The 13,543-nt window shown below is 35.0% G+C and overlaps 5 protein-coding genes across 18 annotated transcripts; all 5 read right to left on the bottom strand.

The window, feature by feature from the left end:
• Window positions 1–60: 60 nt before the first annotated feature.
• Window positions 61–609, bottom strand: LOC149702273 (uncharacterized). The gene has a single exon (XM_089867095.1). The coding sequence runs from the start codon at window positions 607–609 to the stop codon at window positions 61–63; it is 549 nt and encodes a 182-aa protein (XP_089723221.1).
• Window positions 610–2,006: 1,397 nt separating this feature from the next.
• LOC149702274 (uncharacterized) lies at window positions 2,007–6,244 on the bottom strand. 11 transcript variants are annotated; one of them, XM_089866065.1, is made up of 10 exons: window positions 5,751–5,958; window positions 5,605–5,681; window positions 5,379–5,531; window positions 5,238–5,315; window positions 4,352–4,559; window positions 4,206–4,282; window positions 3,993–4,145; window positions 3,841–3,918; window positions 3,419–3,435; window positions 2,344–3,197 (listed from the first exon to the last, which is right to left on the bottom strand). In XM_089866065.1, the coding sequence occupies exons 1-9, from the start codon at window positions 5,920–5,922 to the stop codon at window positions 3,430–3,432; spliced, it is 1,002 nt and encodes a 333-aa protein (XP_089722191.1). In that variant the 5' UTR covers window positions 5,923–5,958; the 3' UTR covers window positions 2,344–3,197; window positions 3,419–3,429. The 11 variants fall into 11 exon arrangements, 6 of the variants coding, with proteins under 6 accessions (XP_089722188.1, XP_089722191.1, XP_089722187.1 ...); XM_089866062.1 differs by lacking the exons at window positions 2,344–3,197; window positions 3,419–3,435 and adding an exon at window positions 2,007–2,200; XR_016381717.1 differs by having other exon boundaries at window positions 3,419–3,918.
• Window positions 6,102–7,611, bottom strand: LOC149702275 (uncharacterized). 2 transcript variants are annotated; one of them, XM_089866066.1, is made up of 7 exons: window positions 7,313–7,611; window positions 7,050–7,242; window positions 6,891–6,967; window positions 6,665–6,817; window positions 6,525–6,602; window positions 6,328–6,406; window positions 6,102–6,244 (listed from the first exon to the last, which is right to left on the bottom strand). In XM_089866066.1, the coding sequence occupies exons 2-6, from the start codon at window positions 7,219–7,221 to the stop codon at window positions 6,338–6,340; spliced, it is 549 nt and encodes a 182-aa protein (XP_089722192.1). In that variant the 5' UTR covers window positions 7,222–7,242; window positions 7,313–7,611; the 3' UTR covers window positions 6,102–6,244; window positions 6,328–6,337. The 2 variants fall into 2 exon arrangements, with proteins under 2 accessions (XP_089722192.1, XP_089722193.1); XM_089866067.1 differs by having other exon boundaries at window positions 6,318–6,406.
• Window positions 7,612–7,763: 152 nt separating this feature from the next.
• LOC149702276 (uncharacterized) lies at window positions 7,764–8,647 on the bottom strand. Its single transcript, XM_089866074.1, has 5 exons — window positions 8,491–8,647; window positions 8,334–8,410; window positions 8,120–8,272; window positions 7,989–8,066; window positions 7,764–7,902 (listed from the first exon to the last, which is right to left on the bottom strand). Exons 1-5 carry the CDS (start codon window positions 8,645–8,647, stop codon window positions 7,894–7,896), a joined length of 474 nt encoding a protein of 157 aa, XP_089722200.1. The 3' UTR covers window positions 7,764–7,893.
• LOC149702277 (uncharacterized) lies at window positions 8,513–13,523 on the bottom strand. 3 transcript variants are annotated; one of them, XM_089866057.1, is made up of 9 exons: window positions 13,215–13,523; window positions 13,073–13,140; window positions 12,845–13,000; window positions 12,688–12,765; window positions 9,762–9,924; window positions 9,609–9,685; window positions 9,394–9,546; window positions 9,246–9,323; window positions 8,513–8,864 (listed from the first exon to the last, which is right to left on the bottom strand). In XM_089866057.1, the coding sequence occupies exons 1-9, from the start codon at window positions 13,369–13,371 to the stop codon at window positions 8,745–8,747; spliced, it is 1,050 nt and encodes a 349-aa protein (XP_089722183.1). In that variant the 5' UTR covers window positions 13,372–13,523; the 3' UTR covers window positions 8,513–8,744. The 3 variants fall into 3 exon arrangements, with proteins under 3 accessions (XP_089722183.1, XP_089722185.1, XP_089722184.1); XM_089866058.1 differs by lacking the exon at window positions 8,513–8,864 and adding an exon at window positions 8,992–9,101; XM_089866059.1 differs by lacking the exons at window positions 9,609–9,685; window positions 9,762–9,924.
• Between the last annotated feature and the right edge of the window lie 20 nt (window positions 13,524–13,543).

Genomic DNA, 13,543 nt, shown 5'->3' on the forward strand with positions numbered 1-13,543 from the left:
GGATTTACTTGAAAGATGAACTTAGATGTACGGAAAATGTTATAACTTATTTAAACGAGTTTAATTTTCTAAACTCCAAACGCCGACACGCTTACGTCTAGCTACGCTTTCCGCCATAAATAACGCTCTCCTGATGTCACCGTAAACAGCGTCGTAATCGGTCAGAACCGTAGCTAAACCTTTGTCAACCATTTTAAGTGATACGTAATCGTTTCCGGTGAAAATGGACCCCCATAATTGGTCGGAATAATCCTTGGCGAATAGATCCAGTCGTACGCGTTTGTTCAGAAGTTGGCGTTCGAGTTCCGCTCTAGATTCCTCCGCCAAAGGTTCACCTGGTTTGCCAGGTCGGCCCATTCTAGGGGCGCGAATTCCAACCAGTCTGACGATCATCGTGTCGCGGTAGCTGATTTTCCTCGGGATCGGTACGTCATCGGGGGCGTGGTAAAACATGATAGTGTCTCCCTCGTGTACTGACGTTACTATACCGTCCAGTTTCAATCGGTGGACGTTTCTGGGTAGTTCATTGACGGACGTGTACTGTTGTTGACCAAGGGCGATGTCAAGCACGATGTATAATACGAAGATGGAGATAATTTTGGACATCATTTTGGTCAGGCGCGTGTCACGATCCCTTTAAACACAATAACATACCATTGACCAACTTTGGAATAGAATAACTAGGGCTTACCAAAGTAGACAGAGGACAAAAACCTTCTGACTCTGATAGCCCAACTAATATTGGGTTATTCTAATATGAAATTCTCTAAGATACACCATAACTCTAAGCTCATGTAGGCTATGGTACATTAGCCTAACCGCAATCTCCGAAATAATGTCACTAAACATGTTGGGCTGCGTAAAAACTTAGTCCTACCATTAACCAACTTTTGTCTGTCCCAACTGAGGTACTAACTCTAGATTAACAGATCAGACAGAGAATAAAAGCCTTAGGAGCACAAAAGCCCAACTTCTCCCCTATTTAGACTACTCTCTTTTAAAACATACTTAGAGAATTGAACAGAACTTAATCCTACCTTGAAAGACCTTTCGCTTCTCCGGACGTTGACTAGAAACTTGTCGAAACAACGAACGGATGAAGTTGGGAATGAAACTTTCTTCTATTTATATACGCGCGTCTAAAATGGCAATCTAAATCTACACGCGAAAGGTCACCCGGCAGGTAGGGAATAACCAACCACGATAGCCGTATAATTAACTTGAAGCGGGAGGCCACTTGGAAATAGATACTTCCTATCTCTAAGCCTAACTAACTCCAAGCGTGGGTTGCAAGAGACAGAAAAATCTACCTGAAGTTCGTTTTAAAACGACAGAATTCCATTAGAAAAGTGAAAGATGCTCGATGCTCGGATATTAATCAAATTTTAGTTTAAAAATTCCGGTCCTATCAATCCTAAATGATAAAGTTCCTAACAGGTCAATGATTCTCGAGGCACGTTCGGGATCTTTTTGGGAATTTCCACAAAGTTGCGTTTAAAATAATAGAGAAAGCGTCGCTTCTGCATCATGCGATTAATACGGGGTCATAATCTTTCTAATTAAGAGTTCAATCAATTTTGTCTAGGTACGAAAATTCGGCCGTCAAAAAAATGATTCCTCCACTGAGATAAAAGATAATTAAATTCTTTTCCCAGACATGTTTCCGTGACCCTTCAGAGGTCAACAACTTTCACTATTTCACTAATTTTTTTTCATTCAAGGTTCTAGGCCTAGTAAATAATAATTTTCACGAATTAGGTTTTTGCTAGACTCTGTGTTTAAAATATTTAAAGTTCAAGAAAACTACCATTGATTGACCTCGGGCGTTTCAAAGGTTAAATAATTCCGGCACGTACTGAACTCAAAATTTATGATTCTATCGCTTGTCCAGACACTACTTTCTTTACTATCAGGTTTAGCACCGTGTAATAATGCTCCTCAAATTTGACTGTATGGTCAAGTTCACTTTGAGAGTTTTATATCATTTTATAGAGAAACAATGAAACGTCATTGAAATTTATTTGTTTTATTCGTGAAATCACTTAGACCTCGGAGGACAGTTTTTTCTAAGATGAATTTACTTTTGGAATACATGAATAAGCGCAGGCACATTGGTTCAAAATGCATTCTAATCCTGGACCGCATGGACCTCCGCAGTTCAAATTCTTTATGATGTCGCAATAGATAGTACATGTCGTTTCTGAAACGGAATATTCACAAATTATGTATTGGTGAAGTTTGAATATTGAAATTTGCTTTCGCTATATTGCCCGAGTACTTAACACTATCTTAATTAAACTAATTAACTACACCCTTAAAATTCAATAAGAACTTCCAACAAAATTTAACCGGTTTTCAAAACTTTATTGAAATCTCATAGTTTTAATTTTAAGGTGTTCAGGTAAGAGTTTGGACACAGTTCAAATTGCAACCACATCCGGTTGGACAACATTCATATCCGGGAGGACACGAAGATCCTGGTCCGCAAGTATTAATTGGTGCATCACAGACCACGCCACACGCCTGGGGGATTCTGGGACATTTACAATCTAAAAACCACAAAAATACCCTTGATTTGAATGTGTATATCGCGGTATTTCAGACTAATTCGTTCTTAACAGATAGGCATAGGAGTCAAATGGACGCTGTTTATGAAGTACCATAAGTTTTAATGGCAAAAAAATTAATGATTACACATTGCTGACAAGGGACAGTGTGGTGTTGATACACTTAAAACTTTTGTCGGTGCAGCCACACGAGATTCGACAACATTCTAACCCACGACGGCAAGGAGCTACGCAAGTAACGGAACTTAATTCTCGACACACTACACCGCATCTAATAATCCTTCCTGGACATACACAATCTGAAAAAGACACCGTAGCTAGTCTATTTTCAGAAATAAAAAGAAACTTACGAGACAAAAATACATTCTAAAAGCGAGCAATAGACCCAAAATCACTTCAGCCCCTTCCTTAAACTAACAAACAAACGTCGAATTGTCTTACCCGATTCTCGTATCATTAAGATAGCAATTAGTAAAACGAAACAGCTCAGCTTGATGCGGATCATTTTGTTAGCGAGGAATGAATGTTGTTCGGTTACACGTTGTCAAAAGAAGAGCTCGCGAGTAGACTTTGCTTCGTTATATACGTTAAACTCGAATACAGGTGTGTCAGATGTATGACGTTGAAGCGCTGAGTAAGGGGAATGGTTTTAACATAAGTAAAACGACAGGGGTAAGTAAGACAACACTCAATTAAATACGTTGATGGTGAATTTCAATTAAAATGTCATATTTTAATTGAAATTCACCAAAAACGCGCCAACCAACTTGTAATATTTCGGCATTACGAGAGCAATTGAAAGTGTCATACTTATTAGTTTACGTTACTTATAGTTTTACCATTGTACGTACGTTTTATATCGTTACACCTTGAAAAGAAATATGGGTTTTTAGCGTTGCTTCAAATGCAGCAATACTTATTTTTTATAGTAATTTATTTTAAAATAAAGTTGAAATTATTTATAATACTCGTTACGGTTAGAGTAATAATAGAAAACATAGTTTCTCTTATATGATCTAACTTTATGCAATGACATTTTATTTTATTTGGTTTTATAATTATTACATATTTACTCTCGGTTTACTTTCTTGGAAATAAATTCAAGATTTTTTTGAAACTTCTCAATCTCGGTGGCACTTCAAAAACACGAAAGAAAACAAAGTAAGTGCAAGGGTTAGCTAATCTAATCCACTGTGTATTCTATCACTCAGAAGCCATTAATTGAATTAAAAACTTAAACCTGATTGAATTTAATTAGACCTTCATTTCTTACCTTGAAAGTTCTCCAATCGGCGTATCTCAATTCAAACTTTCTGGTATATTCGTGCATTGCGCAAGCCACTAACCGGTACTGCAATCGCAGCAATTATTTTCTCTCGGACCCAATGGTCAAGTTAAATTTGCTATATAAGTTTGTGTACTTACGAGTTTCGATTTAGGATCGACTTTTTTTACATTACACGGAAGATGCTTACAATACAATCGAATGGTGTCCCAAGTAGTGGCGTTTTTTGGGAGGCCCGAGTTGTCCAGGAGCTTCTCACCGCATTGAAGCGGGTACCTGACGACAGAGTCACCCTTAAAATAAATTAAAATTAAACTTAGTTTATTATTTATTAGAGAATTCGTTTAATTCACCGATTTCACGTAATCCGGACAATTATCGCATAAACATTTATAAAACTTTTCAAATTCTTCATCCGTAGTCTTTTTGTCTATAAAAAATGTAAAGACGGTTAATCTAACGGAACTTCATCTCATTAAAATCAATTTAATTATCTTACTACATCCGTTGGTAACTAGAACTTTGATCCAACCCTCAACGTCAATCGGTAAATAACAAGGGTAGCCTTTGGGCAGAATTTGAGTGCTTCTGCAAACCAATTCGGGTTTTGGCAACATTGAATCAGCCAAGCCCGCAATAAGACATAGTAACGCCAAAGTGCGCTTCAACATGGTTGAATTAAACAAGTTGTCTTCAAGAACTAGAAACTTTTACGAAGTATGTAGGGCTATTAAGAAACGTTACGTAGCGGACTAGCGGTCCAAGTAAGTGATAGTGGTACGCGGAAAATTAAAATGATTTAGAATAAGTAGTCGAGAGACTTTGCATTGGAACCGAGTTAATTAACGTAATTACACTAAAGGTAGAGTAATTGAACTGTGAACGATAAAGATTGCGTGAAACATTGAACTGTAAGGCTGTGCACACCGTGATCTCAGGCCCCCCTCCCCCTCATTATGTGTCTTCACTTGAGTATAATCGTCATATTGGTAAGCTTGATAAATTGTATTCGTGTGTTTTTTTTTTAAATTAAATCTGAAATTTGTTTGTACTTGTTATTGTTAAAATAATGTTTGAAAAATCCAAAGTTTTTAGGCAATGAAAATTAAGTTTAAATTATATTATTATAATTATATTTATATTCACTCTTAGTACACAGTGAAAAATCTTCAATTTTGCTTAGTTGCGATTTCTTGAAAATTTAAACTCAATGTTTTTGAAACATCTCAATCTTTGGGACACTTCAAAAAGAGAGAGAAAAAAATCAATATTGCTATCCGTAATCAAATGCCTAACCCATCATGTATTTGATTGAAACGAGTAGCTTTCCAATTCAGTTTAATTTCATCTAATTAGTTTTAAAGAATTGTGTCACCATTACTTACTACGAAAGCTCTCCAATCGGCGTATCTTAATTCTAACTTTCGGTTATATTCTTGCAAAGCGCAGGACATTAACTTGAACTGTAAACGTCAATAGAACATTTTCTTAAGAGTTCATTTTGGTAAACAAATTGGTTAACTTACGTCTTTTGATTTAGAGGCGAGTTTAAACGGACAGTTCGAAATATTTTTACAATACAATCGAACGGCCTCGAAATCAGTTGAGTTTTCAGGGAGGGGCGAATTGTCCAAGAGCTTCTCGCCACACTGAAGCGGATAACGAGCCAGGATGACGCACTAAATATAAACGAAAACCTATTTTTAAATGGAAAATTAATCATAATTAATAATAATCGTCAGTTTAATTCACCGTTTTTATGTAATTCGGACAATGTTTGATTAAACATTCGTAGTGATATTTAAGTTCTTCGTCCGTAGCCTTCTCGTCTTTTAAAAAAGGGAAGACTATTAATCTATCTGAACTTCATTTATTTAAAACAAATTGAATTAACTTACGACATCCGTTAGGAACTATAACTTTGATCCAACCCTCAACATCAATCGGCAAGTAACAAGGGTAGCCTTTAGGCAAAATTTGAGTGCTTTTGCAAACAAATCCAGGTTTCGTCAATATGGAATCAGCCAAGCCCGCAATAAGACAAAGTAAAACCAATATTGGCTTGAACATGGCTGAGTTAAACACGTTATCTGCGAGAACTAGATACGTTTTACGAAGTACAATGGATTATTAGGAAATTTATCGGTCATTAATTTATTAATTATTGATCAAAGCGAATGAAGTTATTTTGAGGGATTGTTGAAGCGACCGGTGTAGATATAAAATTGATTTACAATTAGTCGAGAGACTTTGTATTGGGACCGTTCAAAGAACGATTTAATAATAAGAATAATTACACGAAAGGTAGAGTAATTAAACTGTGAACGATAAAGATTGCGTGAAACATTGGACTGTAGGGCTGTGCAGACCGTGATCTCAGATTAAATTAAATCTGAAATTTATTTTTATTCGTTATAGTTTGATCAAAAGTCTTTACGCAATAAAAATTAAGTTTAATTTTATACATGTTATTACATATTAACTCTTAGTGCATAGTTTGCTTAGTCCCGCCTTCTTCAAATATATACTCAAAGTTTTTAAAATCTTTGGGACACTTCAAAAACAGAGAGAAAAAAAAACCAATATTGGTATACGTAATCGAATTAAAAGGGTTAGTTAATCAAATAAATATTTGATTGTCTAACCCATCATATGACGTCACCATTACTTACATTGAAAGTTCTCCAATCGGCGTATCTTAACTCTAACTTTCTGTTATATTCGTGCATAGCGCAGGACATTAACCTGAACTGTAAACGTTATTAGAACCTTTTCCTAGACATAATTTTGGTAAGAATATTGATTAACTTACGTCTTTTGATTTAGAACAGATATTCAACAAACTATTCGAAAGACTTTTACAATACAATCGAACGGCCTCAAAATCAGTTGAGTTTTCGGGGAGCGGCGAATTGTTCAAGAGCTTCTCGCCACATTGAAGCGGGTACCGAGCCAAAATGACCCCCTAAATATTAATAAGAACCCATTATCAAATTTAAAAGTTCATCTTAATTAATTAAAACGTCAGTTTCATTCACCACTTGTATGTAATTCGGACAATATCTGATTAAACATTTGTAAAAATTTTCAATTTCTTTCTCGCTAGCTTTGGCATCTACGAACAAAGTGAAGACGTCCGATTAATCTATCGAAACTTAATTCATTTAATTAAAATCAATTTAATTTAATTAACTTACGACATCCGTTAATAACTATAGCTTTTATCCAACCCTCAACGTCAATCGGTAAATAACAAGGGTAGCCATTAGGCAGAATTTGAGTGCTTTTGCAAACCAATCCAGATTTCGGCAATATACAATCAGCCAAGCCCGCAATAAGACATAGTATCGACAGAATTAGTTTCAACATGGTAGCATTAATCAAGAAGGACTATTAAGAAACAATTGGTCAAACCAATACCATCAAAACTAACGTACTTAATAGTTCTTCACACTTGTACCTTTCAAAGATGGTCTCCAATCAAACGATAATGATACGCGAAAAATTAAAATGATTTAGAACAGTTAGTCGAGAGACTTTGGATTCAAAGAACCATATAATAACAAGAATAATTACATTAAAGATAGAGTAATTAAACTGTGAACGATAAAGATTTTAAAATATTGGACTGCAGTGTACGGTGATCTCAGGTCTCCCTCCCCATCCTCAATTTATCGCGCAATAAGACCAGAATGTACTTGAACATGATTGTTCAAGCAATTACTTCGAAGGAGTTAACCCCAATGTTTCGGGGCATCAAGGGTTTATAGATAATGAATGGAAGTGGCTTATCGGTTAACTTAAAGTGAAGGGAATTTTAAACAAGTTATCTTCAAGATGTGCTTTATGAAGTACTAAAGGATTAGGAAATGTTACGGTCGAAAAACAATACTTTGATTCATTTAAAAATATTCTCTGTTTTAAGAGCAATCAACATTAAGATTAATTTATTTATATCATTACATATTCACCCTAATTAGTGAATACAAATAACGTTTCTTTCCAGTCTCTTCTTGGTTCAGTTTTTGAAACTTCTCAACTTCAATCGCACTTAAAAAATAAAGAAAAAAATTCGTTTTAAATATTATTAAATTATGACTTGAAAAATAAAAGATGACGTCACCATGTTTACTTACTTTGAAAATTTTCCAATCCGCGTATTTTAATTCGAATTTTCTGGGTAATTCATGCATAGAGCAGGACATTAACTTGTACTGTAAACGTATAAAGTTCAATTGGGGAATATTCGTAAAATTGATCTACTCACAATTTTTGATGTGGGTTCGATTTTACAAGTTTCACTCGGAACGTTTTGGCAAAACAATCGTATGGTGTCGACGGTAGTCGCGTTATGCGGGAGGGTCGAAGTGTCCACAAGTTTTTCGCCACATTGAAGCGGGTACCTGAGGACAGAGTCACCCTAAAAATAAATTAAAATTAAAATTAGTTTAACATTAATTAGAGAATTCGTTTTCATTCACCGTTAACACGTAATTCGGATTATTGTCCCCTAAACATTTGTAAAACCTTTGAAATTCTTCTTCTGAAGCGTGGGCGTCTATAAACAAAGTGAAAACGATTAATCTCTCGGAACTTTTAATTAGTTTAATTAAAATCGAGTTAATTAATGAATCTTACGACATCCGTTGTCAACTAGATCTTTGAACCAACCGGTAACATCGGCGTGGGTGTAACAAGGATAACCTTTAGGGTAAACTTCAGTAGTCCTGCAATTCCTGGCGTAAGTGACGTAGCCAGTAATAAGACAAAGTGAGACCAAAATGTACTTCAACATGATTGTCCTAGTAATTACTTCGACGGACGGAGTTGAGTCAAACAATGTTTGGAGTAAACAAGGGTTTATATATAAACGGCGTTGTTTATCGGTTAACTTAAAGTGGTGGAGTTTTTATCTTCAAGATACGTTTTATGAAAAACAAAAGGATTAGGAAATACATAGGGTCGAGAACCAAAATCTTGGGAAAACACAATGAATCACTTAAGATTATTATCTGTTTTGAAAACAAAGGATTATCGGTCAATTTTAAAATTATTATTTATAGGCATTTATTTTAAAATTAAACTGAAACTAATTCGTTCTTGTTATTGTTAAAATAAAATTTGAAAGCAAACCATATCTTGAATATAATCTTTATGAAGTTTAATTTATATTAATACATTTTACTATATCATAACATTTCTTGAAAATTTTTTCAAGGTTTTTTTTAAACTTCTCAATTTCAGTAGCACTTTAAAAACACAGAAAATAAAATGTAATTAGAAACGTGGGTTAGCTAATCAAATCCACCTTGTATTATAACACTCAGAAAGCCATTAATTGCAATAAAAACCTTACCAATTCAATTCAATTCACTTTCGTTATCGTTACTTACTTTAAATGTTCTCCAATTTGCGTATCTCAAGTCGAACTTTCGGCCTAATTCAAGTAGACCGCAGGACATAATCCTGAACTATATAGGAACTTCATTAGGATTTCTTCCTAAAGTTGAATTTGCTATTATTGAGTTCGAGTATGCTTACGGCTTTCGATTTCCGATCAATTTTCCCATCTTTACACGGCATATTTTTGCAAATCAAACGAACTGCTTCAAGACCGGTTGGGTTTTTCGAGCATGTTGAAATGTCCAAGAGCTTCTCGCCACATTGAAGCGGGTACCGAACCAGACTGATACTCTAAAAATAATTAAATCATAATTAATTAATTACCTAGTAATTAGAGAGTATTTTTAATTCACCGCTAATACGTAATCCGGACAGATTTTCAATAGGCATTCGTAAAATTTTTTAATTTCTTCATCCGTAGCCTTTTCGTCTTAAAACAAATTAAGTTATCCATTGGAACTTAATTTAATTCAATTAAAATCAAATTAATTAATTAATTATCTTACGACATCCGTTAGCAACAACAATTTTTAACCAATTCTCAAGATCATCGTGAGAATAACAAGGAAAGTCTTTAGGGGTAATTTGAGTGCTTTTGCAAATCAATCCAGATTTCGGCAATATGGAATCAGCAAACCCCGCAATAAGACAAAGTAAGGCCAAAACGGGCTTCAACATAATTGCGTTAATTAGACAAGTTATCTTCATACGTTTAATCAGTTCTTTAGGCTAGTGGCTTTCAAGCAATGGTCTCAGAGGTACGAGAAAACAAATTGAAAAGTCGAAGGACTTTGGATTAGAAACGTTCAAAGGAGTTAATTAGAGTAATTACTCTAGAGGTAGAACTATTGAACTATGAACGCTTAATGATAGAAACATGTCATACTTATTATTATCATGTTACTTCCGAACTACTTTATATAAATGCAGGATTTAATTTGGTGTGGTAATTCAACAGGAATTTTCAGGCGTTACTTAATTTTTACTTTATTTTTTATAGGTATTTTTAATTTTAATTTACATGTAGATTATTTTTATTTAAAATAAACCTGAACGGTACGCGACAATTTGGTCTCGCCGTTATGGTCTCGCCGATTTGGTCTCACCGTTTTGGTCTCGCCGTTTTGGTCTCGGGACAAATGGGTCTCGGGACAATTGGGTCTTGGGACAAATGGGTCTCGGGACAAATGGGTCTCGGGACAAATGGGTCTCGGGACAATTGGGTCATGGGGACAAATGGGTCTCGGGTCAAATTGGGTCTCGGGACAATTGGGTCTCGGGACAAATGGGTCTCGGGACAATTGGGTCTCGGGACAAATGGGTCTCGGGACCTAACCCAACCCAACATTGTTTGGGGGTAAGAAGATTATTTATATGAGTATTAAAACCCGCCTCTTACCACGAACAATTTATTAGCAATAATTGAAATATTTTGGAAAAGGTGTCAGATAATTAATAGGAGAATATTTTGGAAAAGGTGGCAGCTAATTAATTGGAGAATTTTTTGGAATAGGTGGCAGCTAATTAATTGGAGAATTTTTTGGAAAAGGTGTCAGATAATTAATAGGAGAATATTTTGGAAAATGTGGCAGCTAATTAATTGGAGAATTTTTTGGAATAGGTGGCAGCTAATTAATTGGAGAATTTTTTGGAAAAGGTGGCAGCTAACTATTAGAAGAATATTTTGGAAAAGGTGGCAGCTAATTAGTAGGAGAATGTTTTGGAAAAGGTGGTAGCTAATTAGTAGGAGAATGTTTTGGAAAAGGTGGTAGCTAATTAGTAGGAGAATGTTTTGGAAAAGGTGGCAGCTAATTAATAGCAGAATATTTTGGAAAAGGTGGCAGCTAATTAATAGGAGAATATTTAGGAAAATGTGGCAGCTAATTAATTGGAGAATATTTTGGAAAAGGTGGCAGCTAACTATTAGGAGAATATTTTGGAAAAGGTGGCAGCTAATTAGTAGGAGAATGTTTTGGAAAAGGTGGTAGCTAAATAGTAGGAGAATGTTTTGGAAAAGGTGGCAGCTAATTAATAGCAGAATATTTTGGAAAAGGTGGCAGCTAATTAATAGGAGAATATTTTGGAAAAGGTGGCAGCTAATTAATAGGAGAATATTTAGGAAAAGGTGGCAGCTAATTAATAGGAGAATATTTAGGAAAAGGTGGCAGCTAATTAATTGGAGAATATTTTGGAAAAGGTGGCAGCTAACTATTAGGAGAATATTTTGGAAAAGGTGGCAGCTAATTAGTAGGAGAATGTTTTGGAAAAGGTGGTAGATTATTAGTAGGAGAATGTTTTGGAAAAGGTGGCAGCCAATTAATTGGAGAATATTTTGGGAAAGGTGGCAGCTAACTATTAGGAGAATATTTTGGAAAAGGTGGGAGCTAATTAATTGGAGAATATTTTGGAAAAGGTGGCAGCTAATTAATTGGAGAATATTTTGGAAAAGGTGGCAGCTAACTATTAGGAGAATGTTTTGGAAAAGGTGGCAGCTAATTAGTAGGAGAATGTTTTGGAAAAGGTCTTAGCTAATTAGTAGGAGAATATTTTGGAAAAGGTGGCAGCTAATTAGTAGGAGAATATTTTGGAAAAGGTGGCAGCTAATTAATAGCAGAATATTTTGGAAAAGGTGGCAGCTAATTAATAGGAGAATATTTAGGAAAATGTGGCAGCTAATTAATTGGAGAATATTTTGGAAAAGGTGGCAGCTAACTATTAGGAGAATATTTTGGAAAAGGTGGCAGCTAACTATTAGGAGAATATTTTGGAAAAGGTGGCAGCTAATTAGTAGGAATGTTTTGGAAAAGGTGGTAGCTAAATAGTAGGAGAATGTTTTGGAAAAGGTAGCAGCTAATTAATAGCAGAATATTTTGGAAAAGGTGGCAGCTAATTAATAGGAGAATATTTTGGAAAAGGTGGCAACGAATTATTGGGACCATTGCTTTGGAAAAGGAGGCAGTTAATTAGGTAACCAAATAATCACGATACCAAATAGTCCCGAGACCAAATAATCACGATACCAAATAGTCCCGAGACCAAATAATCACGATACCAAATAGTCCCGAGACCAAATAATCACGATACCAAATAGTCCCGAGACCAAATAATCACGATACCAAATAGTTCCGAGACCAGCGTAATTAATTAGAAAGCAAATAAGTTTTTCTTAAATACAATTTAAACTAAATAAAATTATCTCGCGGTCTCTTCATTGTCCTTCGTTGAAAATTTATCTAGAAATATTTATTTCTAAAACTTCTCAGCCTCAATTGCACTTGAAAAACAAAGAAAAAACAATTTAGATGATAATTGATATACAGCGAAGTCAAATAGCTAATTAAGTCACTAAGCATTCTAAAATTCGAAAAATGAAATAAAAGCTTTACTTTTCTCCTAATTAATATTAAATGATTGTGGCACCATTATACTTACTTTGAAATTTTTGCTATCTACACGTCCCAAGCGGAACTTTCTAGTATGTTCGTACATAGTGCAGGACACTAACCTGTACTGTTAAAGAAAGTAATAGTTTAATTAGAACACGGTAATAAAGTTGAATTTCCTTGTCAATTTGATTTGATTTACTTACGTATATCGATGTAATATCGACTATACCTTCATCATCACCTGGCATATTATTACAATACAAACGAATGGTGTCCCAAGTAGTCGCGTTTTCTGCCAGGGCCGAGGTATCCAGGAGTTTCTCGCCACATTGAAGCGGATACTTAGCGACAAGATCACCCTAAAAATAAATCAAAGCCCCATAGCCAATTAAAATTAACCACTAATTAACAAAAAACTATTTTTTTCTCACGGTTTTCACGTAATCCGGGGTCAAACATTTGTAAAACTTATTAAATTCATCTTCCGTAGCTTTGGCGTCTATGAGCAAAATCAAGGCAATTAAAGTTCTTATAAGTTCATTTAAATATATTCATTTTAATTAATAAGCTTACGACATCCGTTGTTAACTAAAACTTTCACCCAACTCTGAACGTCATAGTGAGAGTAACAAGGGTAGCCTTCAGGATGAACTTCCGGTGTTCTGCATATACGTTGCGAATTGACGTATCCCCCAATAAGGCAAAGTGACACCAAAATGTACTGCAACATGACTGTCCGAGCAATTACTACGACGGAGTTGAGTCAAATAATGTATCGATTTGACAATTAAGCGCTTATATATAAAGGAAGACTTCGATTAACTTGAAGTGGAATAGAATTTAAACGATTTAATCGAGTTATCTTCGAGGACTTGATATGTTTTACCAAGTACAATTTAACT

Source organism: Phalangium opilio, unplaced genomic scaffold (assembly GCF_054372755.1).
Source record: "Phalangium opilio isolate 3A_F unplaced genomic scaffold, DU_Popi_V2 ptg000017l_1, whole genome shotgun sequence".
Taxonomy (NCBI): domain Eukaryota; kingdom Metazoa; phylum Arthropoda; class Arachnida; order Opiliones; family Phalangiidae; genus Phalangium; species Phalangium opilio.